The sequence below is a fragment of the Mixophyes fleayi genome, chromosome 5 (assembly GCF_038048845.1).
Source record: "Mixophyes fleayi isolate aMixFle1 chromosome 5, aMixFle1.hap1, whole genome shotgun sequence".
In the NCBI taxonomy this organism is placed as follows: Eukaryota; Metazoa; Chordata; class Amphibia; order Anura; family Limnodynastidae; genus Mixophyes; species Mixophyes fleayi.
This window is the reverse complement of record NC_134406.1, coordinates 271,531,306-271,548,333: the sequence shown is the minus strand read 5'-3', so window position 1 is coordinate 271,548,333 and position 17,028 is coordinate 271,531,306. Positions and strand designations below refer to the sequence as shown.

Genomic DNA, 17,028 nt, shown 5'->3' with positions numbered 1-17,028 from the left:
GTACCATACAGTTGGAATCTTCCATTAAATAAGGGTTTATGTTCTACAGTGAATAAACGTAAACACTACTTAGTAAATAGTATGTATTGTTTTCCTTTAGAAACACAAATAAATGATAAACATGAATTGACCCTGGCACCACAACCAAAGCCAATGTATCACAATTTGCTTTGTACAGAAAAAAATAAAATAAAACAATTACTCAGCTTCAATCTGTCCTCATATAACTAAATTTACTAACAAATTCTACATAGTATCAATAGGAGTGATTTGATTATATAATTCAATTTAAGAAGGCCACTTATGTTAAAATATAATCATTTTGCAGAATGAACAGATCTGAAGGAACCATTAATTGTAGCAATAACTGATGTTATTTCCGCCATAATAATCAGATTTGAATTTTAATTTTCTGGACAACAATGGGAACCCAAAAAAATGCAGCTATTTCAATTCATTCTGGTCTAATACTGACTTTTAGCATGTTTACAGCCCTCTGTACAGGTTGTCGCTGTGGATACCACTGTACATAAAGAGTTTTAGTCAACATCAAAAGTTTTTCAAAACAATTTACTAAATATCGCCAGAATATAATAATATCTATAACTTAAAGTGCAAAGTCTAATATTAAAGTGTTTATCCTGACTGCAGCTTCCCTAATACTATATATTGGAAAGGTGGAAGTAATAGGTACAGTGAGAATATAGTTTTATGATCATAACGCCCAGCTCCAGAATTATTTTCTAACAAATGCACCTGTGAATGTACAATTTGTACATTAGTTAAGAGCCTAATGCAAATGTGTTAGCAGTTTAAAAACCCATTGTATATGTTTCACGTGGAAAGAATTACACAGTAATTCATAATTTGATAGGAAATGCCCCATGTCATAGTTTACCACCTATCCATGCTACCATCCAAATAATGTACACACCAAGGAGGGGTTTTTAACAAATAATTTCCTTACTGTACATTGCCTATGTCTGTCCACCCCTTCTCAGCCACGTTTTGCCCTTCAAGTCATAGGTAGTTATAAGTGTCATTTGCATGCAATTTTTTTTTACGCAAAATACAGCACGCAAATGGACCTACATCCGAAGAGAACTCAGGCCCATCATTATTGAATACAAAACAGATATTGGGGGATATTCAATTGACTGCGAGTTTCTTTTTTTTCCTGCAGCGCTAAAAAAAAATCACACGCAGGTTTTTAACTGCTATAGCGACCGGTTCTCAGCTAACGCAAAGTGAAAACTCGTGAAATTCAACTGAAAAAGAGGGAACGCTGCCCCCACGCACTAATCATTGTGTTTGCGAGTATTTAGGTGAGTTTTAACGCGGTCATGTATAACACAAAAAAAAAGGATTGTCATACATTTTATTGCATTACACAATCACTCTATTTGATAATACCTACATTACAGTACTTTCTTTAGCATATTTTTTTATTTAACTATTTTTTACTATAGAATCATCTATACCATGTCAAAACACATTAGTACAAACATATTTGTACCAAAAACATACAAAAATCTATTTAATTAGTGATTTTTATTTTTTATTTTTTTATGTTTTGTTTTTTCCATTATTTTTTCACAAGAAAAGCAACTTTTACATGTTAGGCATTAGTGATAAACATAGTTTATCTTTTATTTTCAATATTACATGATTTCAAATAATTATTATTATTTTTTTATCACACCCCAAAGAGGTGCGAGGTAAAACAGCATATTGGCTCTCAACCACCCTATACATTCAATAGACCTTCTACTGGAGCTCGATAGGACCGTTTCATGAAAAAAACTGAGCGCTAAAAATGGATTGAATCGTGGGTAAAATTAACCCGCTCGAAAATTATAAAAAACAGCATTAAAATGACTTAACACAGTGTAAAAAAAAAACAAAAAACGCAGTCAATTGAATACCCCCCATTGTGCTTATAGTACAATGAATCCATTAAACATGCTGTTTGTGCTACCCCCCAAAGACAGCAAATATTCACTAGGGTGGTGCTTCTCTATCTTACATCATTCTACAGCTGGAGAAACCTGCAGAAATGCTCTGTGTAGATTGCAGGATTCATTCATAAGGACAAAGCCAGTGATGTCACAGCAAGATAATTACCATGCAGCGCTCTCAGGCCTTACCTCGGACATTCAGGAAAGCCGATGACACAACATCACCGGCCATGAAAGTCACTCGGCAACTGTCCTGAGCCGTGAGGTTCTTCAGCAAGAGAAGGTGCCTACGGCCATTCTCAAAGTACACCATCTCAACGTTCTCCGACGTCTTCGCCGGCTCATCATCCACCAACCAGTTGTAGTTGTAACACTCAGGCTTAGACAAGTAACACTCAAACAGAGCTTCACCTCCCTCCACCACATCTATGTTCTCCAGCCCTTGTAATATTTTATTCTTTGCTATTGGAAAACACAAAGAAGACTTTTGCAATAAGCTACATCAATGAATGACTCTCTCAAAACGTCAACTAATAATCGAACACAGCAAACGGAATTTGCCAAATAACTCTACTGTGCTGTCCTCAGACTGGAGTGTGTCATATGCTGCTGGCTATACATTATCAGGATAGTACAAGTCACTCGGGGGTTCTGTGATCATATAAAGGTACAAGGTACAGGCAATAGAATGGACAATCAAATAAAAATGTTTCAGGTTTCAGGCTTTTATATGATAACAGAAATTGTCTCATAATTTGCAATAGTGATAGGATAAATTATAATCTATAGTACACTGTATAAATTATAAGACTTTTCAAGTACCGTGTCCATATATGGTCACATTTGCATCATGCATCCTTCTAATCTACAGTAAGGGTAAAATCTAAAATAATTAATATTGTGCTAACATCTATATATGCTATACCCAATAATTCAATCACTGAACACTATTTATACAAATATTAATCCCATAAGATTAAATATCTGATAAATCTATAGATCTATAAATAAATCTGAACATTTTGTATAATTTAATTTACACAGTTATAGCACCAGATACCAGAAACAATTGGATTGTTTATCCTTTAATTATGCAAAGCCAAGAGGTATCAGATATTAAAATTAAATAATGCACTTTATTTTGTTCATGCCCCTGACTAGATTAAGGGTGAGCATCCTGGTTCCCCATAGCTGCATTCTAAAAACATTCAGATTCAGACTATCCCCATTATTTAGACAAAGTTTGTACCACTGACGTGATACATTGTCCACAGGATTTTATCTGTAAAGTTTTGTTTGAATGCCAGTAGGTGTCACTGTTTCTACTTAGGTCTATGGAAAGGTCTATCCGTTGGCTGAGAATTACCAATAGACAGCAATTGTCACATTGGAGCAATTTGCACTCAATATCACATTAGATGACACTACCCCCTTATCCCCCTCCCCCACCCCAACTGTTGTTTAAGTTACAGAATGGACAGGGGTGCTTTATATTATAAATAACAATCAAAAACATTCTGGTTAACAAACATTTATAGTCTATACAGTATTTTAGTAATAATAAAATTAATAAACCATACATCTTGCACAAAATCATCATATCATGATAATAGACTGGGTCAATTAGGGGACATTAATTTATATTTAAAAGTAAATCCTGACAAAACAATGTGTGCTGGAAATTGTAAGAATGCATCACTTAGTAAATGTAAACCACATTATTTCACTTGCAACACAAATTAAATTGTAACGTGATATCATTATTTTTATTAAGATTTGCAGATATCAGTGTTTATTTAAGAAAATGTAACAGAATACATGCACAGTATTGTAATTTATACAGCATGCTCGTTAATTCTAATTAGAAGAAGAAACGGAGGTCTCACATAATTAAAACAAAAAGTTTGTGTGTAAGTAGGATTAAATTATATTACATTCAAGGTTATTCACAATGTTTAAGGAGAGAAACACGTGTAAGGAGGATTAAGTTATTTTGAATTAAAGAATATGCATTATAAAGATTATTCCATATGTAACTGTCCATTTATAGCTGAATTCTGCAAAGTGTGGCTTGCCAACAGTCTTGGTACTACAAGTGCCAGAATGACATGGCAGCTGGAACTTGTAGTCCTAGAACAGCTAGAGAGCCAGACATTGGCCATTCCTGCACTAATGACTAGTGTGTAATTTTTCCTACCCAAAGACTTGCTGATCGGTAATGTGATTTCACTTTGTACTGTCTGACAAACACTACAAGGAAATTGATCTTAACGCGCCATAGGATTGGACATTATGAACATTTTGAAAGTGACATCACAGCAATCATCAGGTATTTTTAATTGCTCTTTGCCTGTGTGTCTCTAACAACCAGAATCATTAACCAACAAACACTACAACAGCACAGAATAGGCAAATGTAGCATTCAATCGAGAAGGGACCCGTTGCATTAAAGAAGTGAAGTATTTCCCCAAAAATAGCTTGACATTTTCGAATCAAGGGCCTGATTCATTAGCGATCTTATCTTGTGCAAAAGTTAAGATGCTTAATTTAAGAAGAAACAGGGGAGATAAGAGTGAAGTTAAGATGGATTTTCATCTTCACTTAAGAAATTATTCATTTACACAGTGGATTCCCCCTTTTCTGGGCATTCACAGAGTGGATTTGCTTAAGATAAGCAAAAAACGGCAGATAAGAATACTAATGAATCAGGCCCCAAGACTTTAAATAAAATCCCCTGCCAATTATTACTTTGTGTGTAAAAAATACACTTTATAAAGGTGAAATAAATTCATTACTATACAATCTGAACTTGGCATCGACTTCCCCACCTCCTGCCTGGCAAGCAATGATTATATATAACTTTGTTCTCTTCCAATAGTTGAACTCCAAAGCAAAGAGAAGAATGAAGATTAGAGCCAGTAGGAGCCCGGTAAAGACTATCGCCTTCCACAAGTCAGTATAAATGGTTGATGTAATACATTGGTAAGAGGAAGGAGGTAGTCTTCCGCTGTCGATGGAAGACCTCACCTTCGACATCAAGCATGGCCACCACTCTGGTGCCTTCAGCTTCACACACATAGAAGCCAGAGTCCTCAGGAACCACAGACTTAATGGTCAGTTTGGCCACATTCCAGTCTTGCTCGATAACGAGTCTCTTCCCATCCGCACAGAGTTCTACGTCATTTTTCTTCCACGCGGCCTGCACTGGCCTAGAATATTGGCAAATGAATTCTGCTGTGTCATCTTCATCAATGGTGAGGTCGTTCATTGGACTGACCACCTCAATAGTTGGATCTGTCAACCAACATGTTGGGGGAACATGCATAAAATTGCTTTGATGAAAATGACATTTTCTTTCTTAATTCATTTGAAGCAATGGCAAAAGCATAACGGAGGGTAGATTAAAGCTTCGGTTAGTAATTGTAGCCGCATGACAGCTGTAAGTCTTATTGCTGTAATTCAGTGCACTGGATTGTGCGATATGATCAAGACGCCATCAAATTCCCAAAGACTAATTATTGATTGAAAACTGTCAGGTAAGTTTGCAAGAATTGACCTGGATGGCTACATGAATTGTCCAGTTTCATGGTTCAAATCAGTCGTAAATTGGAAACAAATAAGTCCGCAAATTATATTATGGACAATTAACTCATTCTATGGGGGAGATTCAATTCAGTGCAACGTGTCTATGAAACAGCCCGTGGAGACAGATTGCACCGATGTTGAGGATGGAATCTCCGCTCATATCTCCACGCACCCTATGCAAGGAAAAATGAGCAGATATTTCATACTGTAATGGCTGACAAAGTGCGCAGGTGGATATTGCGGGCAATTTAATATCTCCCTCATATTTGTCTAATGTGGAATTTATATATTGCTACACTATAAATTCAGGAAAATAATTTTGTCCACCCGAAGTGATTCTGATCTGTTGCATCCTTCACCCGGATTACCATGAACTAAAACCTTATCTAATGTTGAATCGTTATTTAAGGTTTAAGTAAGAGATTTAACTTATGTAAGTAGCTGTGTTCTATGCAAATTAGCTGCTCTAAGTTTTTTAATGTCTCATAAGTACTTAATTAAGTTTCCCCTAACATTAACTTAGCAGAGCTTAAAGCATCTGGGGGTCGGAGTCTTTGGTTCCTAGTGAATTGCTAGTCTGCATTCCTAAATAACCAAAACGGCTGCCTCCCTTGTGTTTAGGTGATGAGTACACTTTGCGTTTTATGCTATAAGACCATATTGTATAATGTCATAAAATTCTTCCTGGTAAAGTGGGCAAATTAAATGTGGAAATTTGGCACAACAATCTGGAGATTTTGCTCTCTAATAACTGATCTTAGGGCCTGATTAATTAAGGATCTTAAATGAAGAGGTATCTTATTTCAGTCTCCTGGACAAAACCATGTTACAATGCAAGGGGTGCAAACTAGTTTTCTGTTTTGCACATAAGTTAAATACTGACTGTGTTTTCATGTAGCACACAAATACTTGATAACTTATTTGTACACTGAAATTTAAAGTTGATATCTGTGTGCTACATGAAAAAACAGTCAGTATTTATTTAACTTATGTGCAAAACAGAAAACTAGTTTGCACCCCTTGCATTGTAACATGGTTTTGTCCAGGAGACTGAAATAAGATACCTCTTCATTTAAGATCCTTGATGAATCAGGCCCTTAGTTGTGTTTCAATGATAAAGCATTAGGATACAGATATGCACAGATATGCCAATATAATTGCCATGATATCCGGTACACTATGCTTGTTGCTGTTTGTATGAATTGTTAGAAATAGTGTATTTATTGCCCAGTAAGACACAAATCATGAGAATTCTAGATAGGGTCAAAGTTATTGTTCTTAGTGAAATTTCAACCAATTAACTTATAAGATATATACACATAATCCTACATTTGAGTCACAATCCTGGAATAAGCGGTTTCACCAGAGTGACCCAATCTATATTCTGAGCACTTTCAAAACTTAGGGCCAGATTCATTAAGGAAGGTTTAGCAAAAAATTTTGTAATTTTTCTTACTCAAGTTTTGTGGACAAAACCATGTTACAATGCAAGGGGTGCAAATTAGTTTATTGTTTTGCACATAAGATAAATACTGTCTGTTTTTTCATGTAGCACACAAATACTTGATAGCTTATTTGTACACTGAAATTTAAAGTTGATCTAGGACGTGCCCTCCCCCAAATATAAATCTGCCATCATATTAAAAAAATACCTCCCTCTCTAATGCAACATAGTTTTTTTGCCTTATTTGCATACTTTTGCTTAACTTCCTTTAATGAATCAGGCCCTTTGAAAGCAGAATTGCAGCAAACAGTTTAAAGTGGATTTGATATAAGAATATGTATGTCGCTTTCTGCATCTAGTTCTATAAGATCCCCCTTGAAACTTTTTCTCTATAAACTCTCAAGTAGTTAAACTTCGGTGGTCCTATGTCTGGGACCCTTCCTGGTCAGGTGTTATTCAACACTGTTGATATCAGAAAACGACAAAACTTATAGCCAGGGAAAGTTTAAAAGCAGACTGCACGCTCTGAATTGTCATTGAACGAGCTGATTGGACAGCCTAAGGCAGCCATCCAATCAAGTCCATCGACAACCATTTAATGTCTACAGTTTAGAATGAATTTTTGTAGTCCATTGGCAGGGCAATTTATTTGGGGAAATTCATTTTACGTGGAGTTCGTACATGGCCATCCATGATACACTCTAATTGCAGCAAATTCTGTATTGACAAGGCTGCCATCTTTGCACAATTAAAGGTCAGCTTTGCATGCACAATCACAAAGCACAGTACCCAAGAACAAACTCGAATTTCATACAGCAATGCGCTGCACCTGTCTTTCATAATGGGATTTAAATTGAATTTCCATTTAAATTGAGTAAGATAATTTGTACAGGAAGATAATTTTGTGCATTTTTTATCTGCAAATAACGCAACATTTTACATAGTGTTGCTGACAATTTAGTTAATTTAATAAGATTTCTTAGGTGCCAGGCTTGCTAACGATGAACATTTGAGTTTCTATTTAATTAAAGCATCAAATCATGATTACAAAACTTTAATCGTTATCTAGCCTCCAATCATGTAAATATTTGGAGCCTTTTAGGGTAAAGCAGAATATATTTGGGCAGTGTTAATGACAGCTGTGTTATGTTACCAGAAGTGATTAGATTATCAGTAGTGTTTTACCTCTAGAAAAATCCCCAGGACAACTAAAGACATATTTATCTCTCTGGACATTATTTATCAATCACCGTGTTGTGTTTTAAAACAGTAATTTTATTAAAGGCAAAACTGGTGAGTTGAGTTGGAAAAAATATATTTACCGACCCAACAAGCCTTTTATAAAATTTCCGTTTTAAATCCCACTGGAAAAATTGCAGAAAATCCGCGATTTAAAAAAGAAACAAAACAATGCTTGATAAATAAGACCCTGTGACTGAATAACAGAGTGATCTCCAATACAGATTTCAATGGATTTCATTTGGGACGAGTTTCACTTGTAGAAATTGACAATGTCCAAATATTAATCACAATCAGCCACTGACCATTGTTGGCAGGGACTAGTATGTATTTTGAAATTAAGAAGTCCTCAAGTCTAACTAGTCCTCACTGTGTACAAACTAAAATAGTTCCTTCAGTGCCGTTACCTGTGGCAAAACGTTGGACCTAGGGCCCAACATTATTATTCAATGACCTGTCCCCCTGCATTTCGGGGCTGATTCAAACTGGGACATATGCCAGTTCATGTTGGGTATCTTGCAGGAAATCGCCCTGCAGATGACCAGAAATTGGGGCCGCATATGCTCCTATGCAGACTTACACCCCCCTGTGCTTAGAGAGCTGAGATGAGGAGGGAAGGGGTGTGCAAATGCAGACCGGGTTTATGCAAATGTGGCTCATGTAGACCTACAGAAACACACATAACGCCTGTTAGGAGGAATATGTTTTGCCCCAGGTGCAAGTACTCGCTGATGAAGACTACTTGTCATAAACCAAGCACAGATACTGCTAACGCGGAGGCAGATGCATCCAGCAACGTACACAGCGCTGGATATGGGTGGAAATACACTAGTCTTCCATGCTTTTTTTAAGAGCAAGTTACTTGTATTTTGCATCCCATTCTGAATCAGCCCCTTTATGTTTTATTCACTGTTTCATATTTAATATAACTATTATAAATTATTTTTTTTAAAAAAATTCTCAGAAATGTTTGTGTAAAGCAGATATTTGTACGCACAATAGTCAATAGTTTTTTTTAAAGTTAGTGAAATTTAAAGGGAAAGTATTTTTCCTCCACCAATATACTGATATTTGGCTGGTCCCAGTAAGCCGTCTATATTACAAATCACTGCTCCACATTTTGCCTGCACTTCCTGTCTGTGAACACTTCCGGATGTATCACAGAGAATCTGGGAGTACAAGTACTCAAACAGAAGTATCTTCTCTCCAGCTTCTCATCTCCCCATCTCCTGCATATTACAGCAGGAACATGCTCCAATCACCCAGTACAGTGAGCTGGGGGCTTGGGTTTCTGGACCCCTCCCTAAAGGGGAAAAGTACCCGTTCCTCCCCATCCCCCAGATCCATAAGGGCCCTTAGGGGGCCCCTAGACATCTCCGACCCCTGGAGCCTACTTGCCATTTAGGGGGCAAGGGTCTTCAGGCCCACCTCCACCGTATAGCCCCATGCTACTGCATCAGTTCTTCCTTAATCCTTAAATCACAAAGTCTTTTGATGTGGGGGGTTTAGGTAAATGTTAAATGATATTCACTTTAATATGCTGAGATTAAAACTAACTATCTTATTCTTTCAAGATTGCTACTTGCAGGCAGATAACAGGATACTATGTATCAGCCGTTATCCTCCAGATAATATCATCACAATCAAAGTCGCAAAACATACAATAGTTTAGGCGTATTGAAGTGTTGCATTTTTTAAAAATTGTTTGTAATATTATAACATTCGCTGCTTCCTTACTGTCAACTTCCACATGGATTTAAATATGTCCCACAATGCCTTTCCATTCTTCCCAAAACAGTTTGATTTATTCCAGAAAGGTAAAACACTAGCAGATGGATGAAACCGGCTCTGTTAGGCTCATGTTAGTCATTTTAAATACCTTTAATTAACAGTTTAGCGGAAGAAATGAGAGAACCAGCTTTGAAGGTGACCACGCCAGAGTCATTGGTCCCAAGGTTTTTTAACGTTAAGGTGTGGACGTTGCCTCTGTGCACCGAGATCTCGTTCACGGGGCTGTTCTGCAGGGGAGAACCATCCAGCCACCACTGCACGTTCCGCACGTCCTGGACAGACAGCTCACAGGAGAAGGTGGCAGTCTCCCCCGCAAAGACATCCGTGTTCTTTAAACCGGACACTATCTCTACGTTACTCTCTGGGGACAGGTTCCAAGATTAAAAAAGAAAAATGAATGAGAAACTCAACTGACTTTTCTTAACATGATAGATTACCTAGATGATAAATATTGGAGGAAATCAACCCCAATTCTGTTCTACGAGACCTCACAAGTCCTCATTAGAGGTTTCCTACCTATAACATTCAATTAAACCACCCTAGTAGTCTTGTGAGCTGATCGGAAGATAGACGGTGACATGATTTATTGGACAAACACAATAGTTCTCTGTCTACACCAGGCCTGTCCAACCTGCGGCCCTCCAGATGTTGTGAAACTACAAGCCCCAGCATGCTTTGCCAGTAGACAACCTGTTGATAGCTGGAAGGGCATGCTGGGACTTGTAGTTTCACAACATCTGGAGGGCCGCAGGTTGGACAGGTCTGGTCTACACCATACAAAGTGGTCACCATGAACTTGAATTCTTCTAGTATCTAGAAACAATATAACCAATTCTGTCCATTGCCAAATGTAAAACAGGAAATACAGAAATAGATAGCATGACCTTAAAGTGGGTTACCATCAATCAGTGACTTTAATATATTGCCTTGTTCATGTCCTCCTATAGGTTTTATTAAATATATTTCTGGCTCTCCTTGTTTGTATTATTTTCCCCTTGAATATTACACAAAACTGCTCTGTGGATACATTTGTATCCAATGCTCTTATTTCTGTGTTTTATCCAAGGGCAACTCTGATATAAATGCTTTGGTTTGTAAAGCAAAGTCTAAATTTGTATCCTCCAATTGATAATGATACGATTTGCAAACTTTCTTATTAATTTTCATGGCTACAGCTGGAATAGGGTTCAAGTTTATCTGTTGCACTTAGGGATTATTGCATTGCCGGGAGCTGTAACATTGTTGCAACAGGAGTAATTATTGCTGCCTGATGTGAGTTCTCTGGCTGGTTTATTTTCTCACTGCCGGTCTCATTTAGAGTTTAACGCATTTCGCACCTTGAACGTACACGTAAAAAAATGATGTCACAAATTACGGACTTATGTGCGAAATTCAGTCACACGTATCTCAAGTATGTTGCTAGTGTAAGCTATAAATGTGAAAGTTGCACAGTTACCCTATTTCTACACAATTTAATTTGTGTCATATACACAAGAGGGAATAAAGTCTTGATAGTGTTATGTTATTAATAAATGCAAAAAGTTATATTTGGTATATAAAGTACAAACACCCCATCAGCCAAAGTTTACAGCTTTACAAAATGAATAAAAATATTGTTTTGTTCTGAATTTGTCCAAGAGAAAAAATAAATCTGAACGGACGACCGCAACCTGACATAATATAACCGCAATTCTAATAAATGAAATACTGGAAGATTCAAAGTGCAAACACTCAATCAGAAGTGACTAGAAAGCACCTCTGGTGTCATCACGTATCTTTACGCCAGGCCTCTGGTACCCGCATAAATTTATCCCCCAAAAGGGATGTACGGCCAACTCTAAATAAAGCTCGGAATTGTTAAATGGTGGCAAAAATCTACAGCTCACAAGTAAATAGGTTAGAAAGAATATTACCATAGACAGCAGAATAGTTAATAGTTATACTTTTCAAATCTCATTATCAATTGGAGTATATAAAAATATACGTGAAGTTTCCTTTTAATAATACTTTTTGTAAATAAGTGTTGTCTTCAGATAGTTGTCACTTTCACAGCGGATCATGTGTCCTGTGATTTGTGTCTGTGTCTTTTACTGAAAAAATGGGATGTCCTTAACATTGTTCATTCTTTAAAATCAAGTAGTTTAACCCAATCTTCCCATTCTCCTGATTGTGCCGCAGATGCTTAATGTCATTTGTAGCCAGTTCCCTTAGATGTGAACTAAAATAGAAATTGACTTAGTATAGAAAAGGTCTCTTTTAGCATACATTGTATTTTTCCATTGTATGCCACCAGTAGATATCTTACTACTAAAAGTATGAAAAAATATTTCCATATATATATATTTGGGAATACTAACAGAGACTTTTATAAAATGATGTAATTTGCATTTAACTTTTCCGTTAAAATCATTAATGGGCCTGACTCTGACTTATTAAGGAAAGTTAAGTAAAACATCGAGTAAGTTGTCTGGTGGACCAAACCATGTTACAATGCAAGATTTGAAAATTAGTTTTCTATTTAGCATAAGTTAAATACTGTCGTTTTTTTTCTTGTAGTACACAAATATCAACTTTAAATTTCAGCGTTCAAATAAGTATTTGTGTGCTACATGAAAAAACAGACAGTATTTAACTTATGTGCAAAACAGAAAACTAATTTGCACCCTTGCATTGTAACATGGTTTTGTCCAGGAGAAAATTTACTCATTTTGTTACTTAATTTTCCTTAATGAATCAGGACCATTGTACCAAATGCTGAAATTAAATATATTAATTCTAAAACTGCTGTTTTATACACTACACACTATAAGTAAGTTTGATCAAAATATGTATTATATTATGTATATTATATTATTATATTTACATCACTTGAAAAGGGCAAATGTGCAGTAACTATATATCAACCAATCAGACATTTGTTTTCACTGTACTGAACAGAATAAAGCTAATTGCTGATTGGTTGCTGCACATGTGCAGTTTGGCAGCAAGTTAGTATTCGTCCAGGCTCTATAAACTCATGCTGTATGCACATGTAATAACTTGAGTGATATAAATCACTCAGAATATAGACATGCCATCTATTCATGTTTGACTTGGAAAATAGAAAGCATGCAGGCCATGCATTGGCTGTAATCAATATACGACTGTCACTGGTTGTAAATGTTGCCGACTTGTTCATGGGCTGGATTACCAGTGACTGTAATTTCCCTCCCCAGGGAAAGAGCTTCAATTTACGCTGAGGCAGCCACAGAAGCTGATTGGGCTATAGATCTGGTGGTACCGTCAAATAGGTGGTGACAGTCGGGTGTAGAAAAGTGTGCCCCTTTGTATAAGGAGCCAAGCGGAACAGGGCGTTCCTTGCAAAAAATGTTCCTTCCAATTGCACATGGCAGCAAAAATGGGATTACTTGTGGGCTGAGATATTTAAATTGATTTCAAGGCTGCAAGGAATTGGAGGTGTTCTTAGGGTTAGCGGATTGGCACACAGCCTCTTTCACCCCCACAAAAGACCCAGTTTTAAAACATCCTTGAAGGGAACGGTATTTGGATGACAAACTGTACTTGGAATAAGGCACATTTTCCTCCATCCAAGTATTGGACAGCGCCTTCCGAAGTACTATTTTATCAATTTAACAAAAACAATTTGCAGCGAAACGCAAAATGCTGCGCGCATGACATCTCATCACGGGGCTAAAATTATGCAATTTGGTGCATCACGCTCCCCCCAGCTCTTGATACTTGATTTCCCCTCCAAGAATGCGAAAGTTGGTAAGTATGAGGTAGAGGGAACGTATGTCACTGGAAATAATCATTCAGAGAGTCTAAAATTTTGGAAAACTTCTGAAAAGCTTTAATATATTCACCCCATGGCACCCACTGATTCTAACTGGGCTACAGAGCTGGCAACAACACAGAGGAACCCCATGGGCCACAGGACATCACAGCTCATTGGCCAGCTCTATAGACCAATCAGAGCAGTTGCCCCAGGATGAAAAATTTACAAACTTCCTGCTTCAAGAGCTGCTCGACTGAATTTCAGCTTCTAGCCTGGAGGAGAATCCGGGCACAGGTAATCACCCGTAAACCAACACTGATCTGGGTCCTCCATCTTATAAATGATCTTGCAGACCTCTTACACATAGGGACACTTACAAATCCAAATACTAAATGTGCCGCTCATATACATAAGTCCCATATAGAAATTGACCTTTAGTGATTAAGGGCCTAATTTACTGCTAGGGGTAAAACCACCTTGAAGGTGCGTTTTTTGTGCCTTGGCAAAACCATGTTGAGCAACAGGGAAGTAAATGTATAATGTGACGGATCCAGGGTTGGTAGGGGGAGTGTCCTAGCTCAGCTCTAAATTGCGGTATATAAATAAAGCTGACCAGTATTTAGTACATGCACATGCAGCCAGGATTTTCCCTACATGTAAAAACAAATTGCGTCGCAACATGGTTTGTTCAGGTGCAAATTTGCATCCGTTATCTGGGTTTGCCCCTAGCTCTAAATGAACAGGCATGGATAAAAAGACTTGGGTTCACAGCATGCATACTGTCATTATTGGAGAAACAGAGAAAAAAGCTTACAATGAATAGTAATGCTTTAGGAAAACATTTTGAGATAATGACAAAACACAGAGGCAGAACAGATAACACTCGTATTATAAAACAGACAGAGGCACAACGGCCCATATGCATGTATATGACACGTAAATCTAAATCTCAGCATTCACAGCTATGTACAGCGGGAAATACAGAGCAACTGAGGATATAAGAAATGATAAATGAATATATTATGTTGTTGAAAGTGAGCAAGTTTTGGGGAATTAAGGGATACTCCACCTACACGCTGTATTTTCTTGATACCCAATTGTTGACGTTGAAGCATTAAATATTCAATGCTTGCAGTTTAATTGCAAAGGTTTTCTGTGTATTCACTCCCTTGTAATCTCTTGCATTGATTAATGTAACCTAACTCTCTCTGGCCTACCCAACTCCTTGCCTTGCCCCTTTTAAGTCTATGCTCAATGCCGCTGCCCACCTTCTTTTTCTCTCCTGCCACTCTATCTCTGCTACCCCTAATTGCCAGTCACCACACTGGCTCCCAGTGGGCTTCAGATTTAAATTTAAACTCCTCATCCTCACCTACAAAGCCCTCAGCCTATCCTCCCACCCCCATACATCTCCAACCTGCTCTCCAGGGACGGAACTAGTGAGCTGTTGGCCCCGGTGCAGTGAAATGGGGAGGATGGAACCGAGGCCCACAGCCCACTAGTTCCCTGTGCAGCGGGCACAACCATCTTCATGGGCCCCAGTGCACCACACCTACTGCACCAATGGTAGTTCCGCCACTGCTGCTCTCCACCCACACTCCTTCATGCCTTCATGCCTTCACTGTGCCAACAACCACCAACTCAGTACCTCACTTCTAACCTCTTCCCAATCCTGCCCCTAGGACTTCACCAGGGCTGCTCCCCACCTGTGGTGCTATCACCCACGCCCTATAAGGTTAGCATCTACTCTCCAAGGCTTCAAGTGTGCCTTTATAACTCAATTCTTTATTCAAGCCTATCAGCCTTCCTCCTAACTCCTTTGCCTCAGATATCACCTCCAGTCCAACAACCGATACCACCCTATTTAAGAAGAAAAAAAAGAAAGAAGAAAGAAGAAGAAAGAAGAAGAAAGAAGAAAAAGAAGAAAGAAGAAAAAGAAGAAAGAAGAAGAAGAAAGAAGAAGAAAAAAGAAAGAAGAAAGATGAAATAAGTAGAAAGAAGAAAAAGAAGAAAGAAGAAGAAAAAGAAAGATGAAAGAAGAAGAAGAATGGGTCCCAAACTTGGAGGAGGGATTGGCAAATATAACCTATAGGTGGAGATTTCTTTTGGGAAGTTTTAACTTAAACACAATTCAGAGAACTTTTTATACCACAAAACATCGATAACTCTAAGTCACCTCCCAAGCCATAAATCTTCTACCACCCAGAGTTACTGTCTGTTACCTTGAACGAACACAGAGGCCGTGGTCTGCGCAGTATCTGCGCTGCAGGTGTACGGGCCACAATCTTCTGGGTCCACGTTGTGAATCACTAGTTCAACTAAAGTGCCACTTTGTCTCATCTCATACTTATCACTGGCCCGTAGAACCAGCGCCCCTTTCCTCCATTCCACTTGGGCTCCGTCCTTGGACACCTCACACTGTAACATCGCTTTACCCCCTTCCTCCGCTTCAATGTTCTGCAGCTGTTGTGTGAAAGCTACTGGCAGGGCTGAAACATTTAGCAGAGAATGAAGATTAGGAAGAAACACAGATGACAACTGCACTTATACCGGACAGCAGGGATGATCCTACACTAGGCAGCAAATTAAAGGGCATTAGATATTGTTCTTGCTGCTATTATAGATGATTGGTCTCCGCTTTGATGGTAAATCCAATAATCATTACACGGTTGGTCCACTTTTTGACAATCCCTTTCAATATGACCTGCATCGTCTGACACAAATGGAGCGTCCTTCCCTTGAGACCAAGTTGTTTCCATTAGTTGGGGGAGCATCCAGAAGTCACACAGAAAGACTGAATTAAGTCCATCCTATCTTCTTTAATAGCACTGAGTAGAGTTTCCCCATTCAGCTCTTTTCAAGAGAATTGGATTTGGACACAACCAAACTTGGGGTCTGGCTTCAGATATTTAAATTAGGAGTTTCTGAGAGCAGACCCCTATTTGCTACATGGAGGGGAGAGGTCATAATGAAGGTGGGGAGGGGGAGGTTTGTTGGGGAAGGACCTCCCAATCTATTTGTTACATGGGGAAGCAGGTAATAATGAAAGGGTGTTATCTAAAAGTTTCGTAAACAAACACAAGTACATATTTTTGGGATACAGCAAGCAAAATTAAGGTAACAAAAAAAAAAACAACAGGTGTCATTGGTCATGGTGATGAATACATAATTTAACTGTCCAGGGAGCAAGTGAAATGGATTTGTACTTTTCCCTAACAACACAGATAGGCAATCTT

At 38.0% G+C, this 17,028-nt stretch overlaps 1 protein-coding gene across 1 annotated transcript in view; it reads right to left on the bottom strand.

The window, feature by feature from the left end:
• OBSCN (obscurin, cytoskeletal calmodulin and titin-interacting RhoGEF) overlaps positions 1-17,028 on the bottom strand; it is a 284,159-nt gene that overhangs the window by 123,117 nt on the left and 144,014 nt on the right. Inside the window, exons 62-65 of the mRNA XM_075214135.1 lie at positions 16,015-16,281; positions 10,106-10,378; positions 4,986-5,252; positions 2,148-2,420 (exon numbers count right to left, since the gene is read on the bottom strand). Of these exons, the coding sequence (XP_075070236.1) occupies positions 2,148-2,420; positions 4,986-5,252; positions 10,106-10,378; positions 16,015-16,281 (1,080 nt within the window). The remainder of the gene's footprint in view (positions 1-2,147; positions 2,421-4,985; positions 5,253-10,105; positions 10,379-16,014; positions 16,282-17,028) is intronic.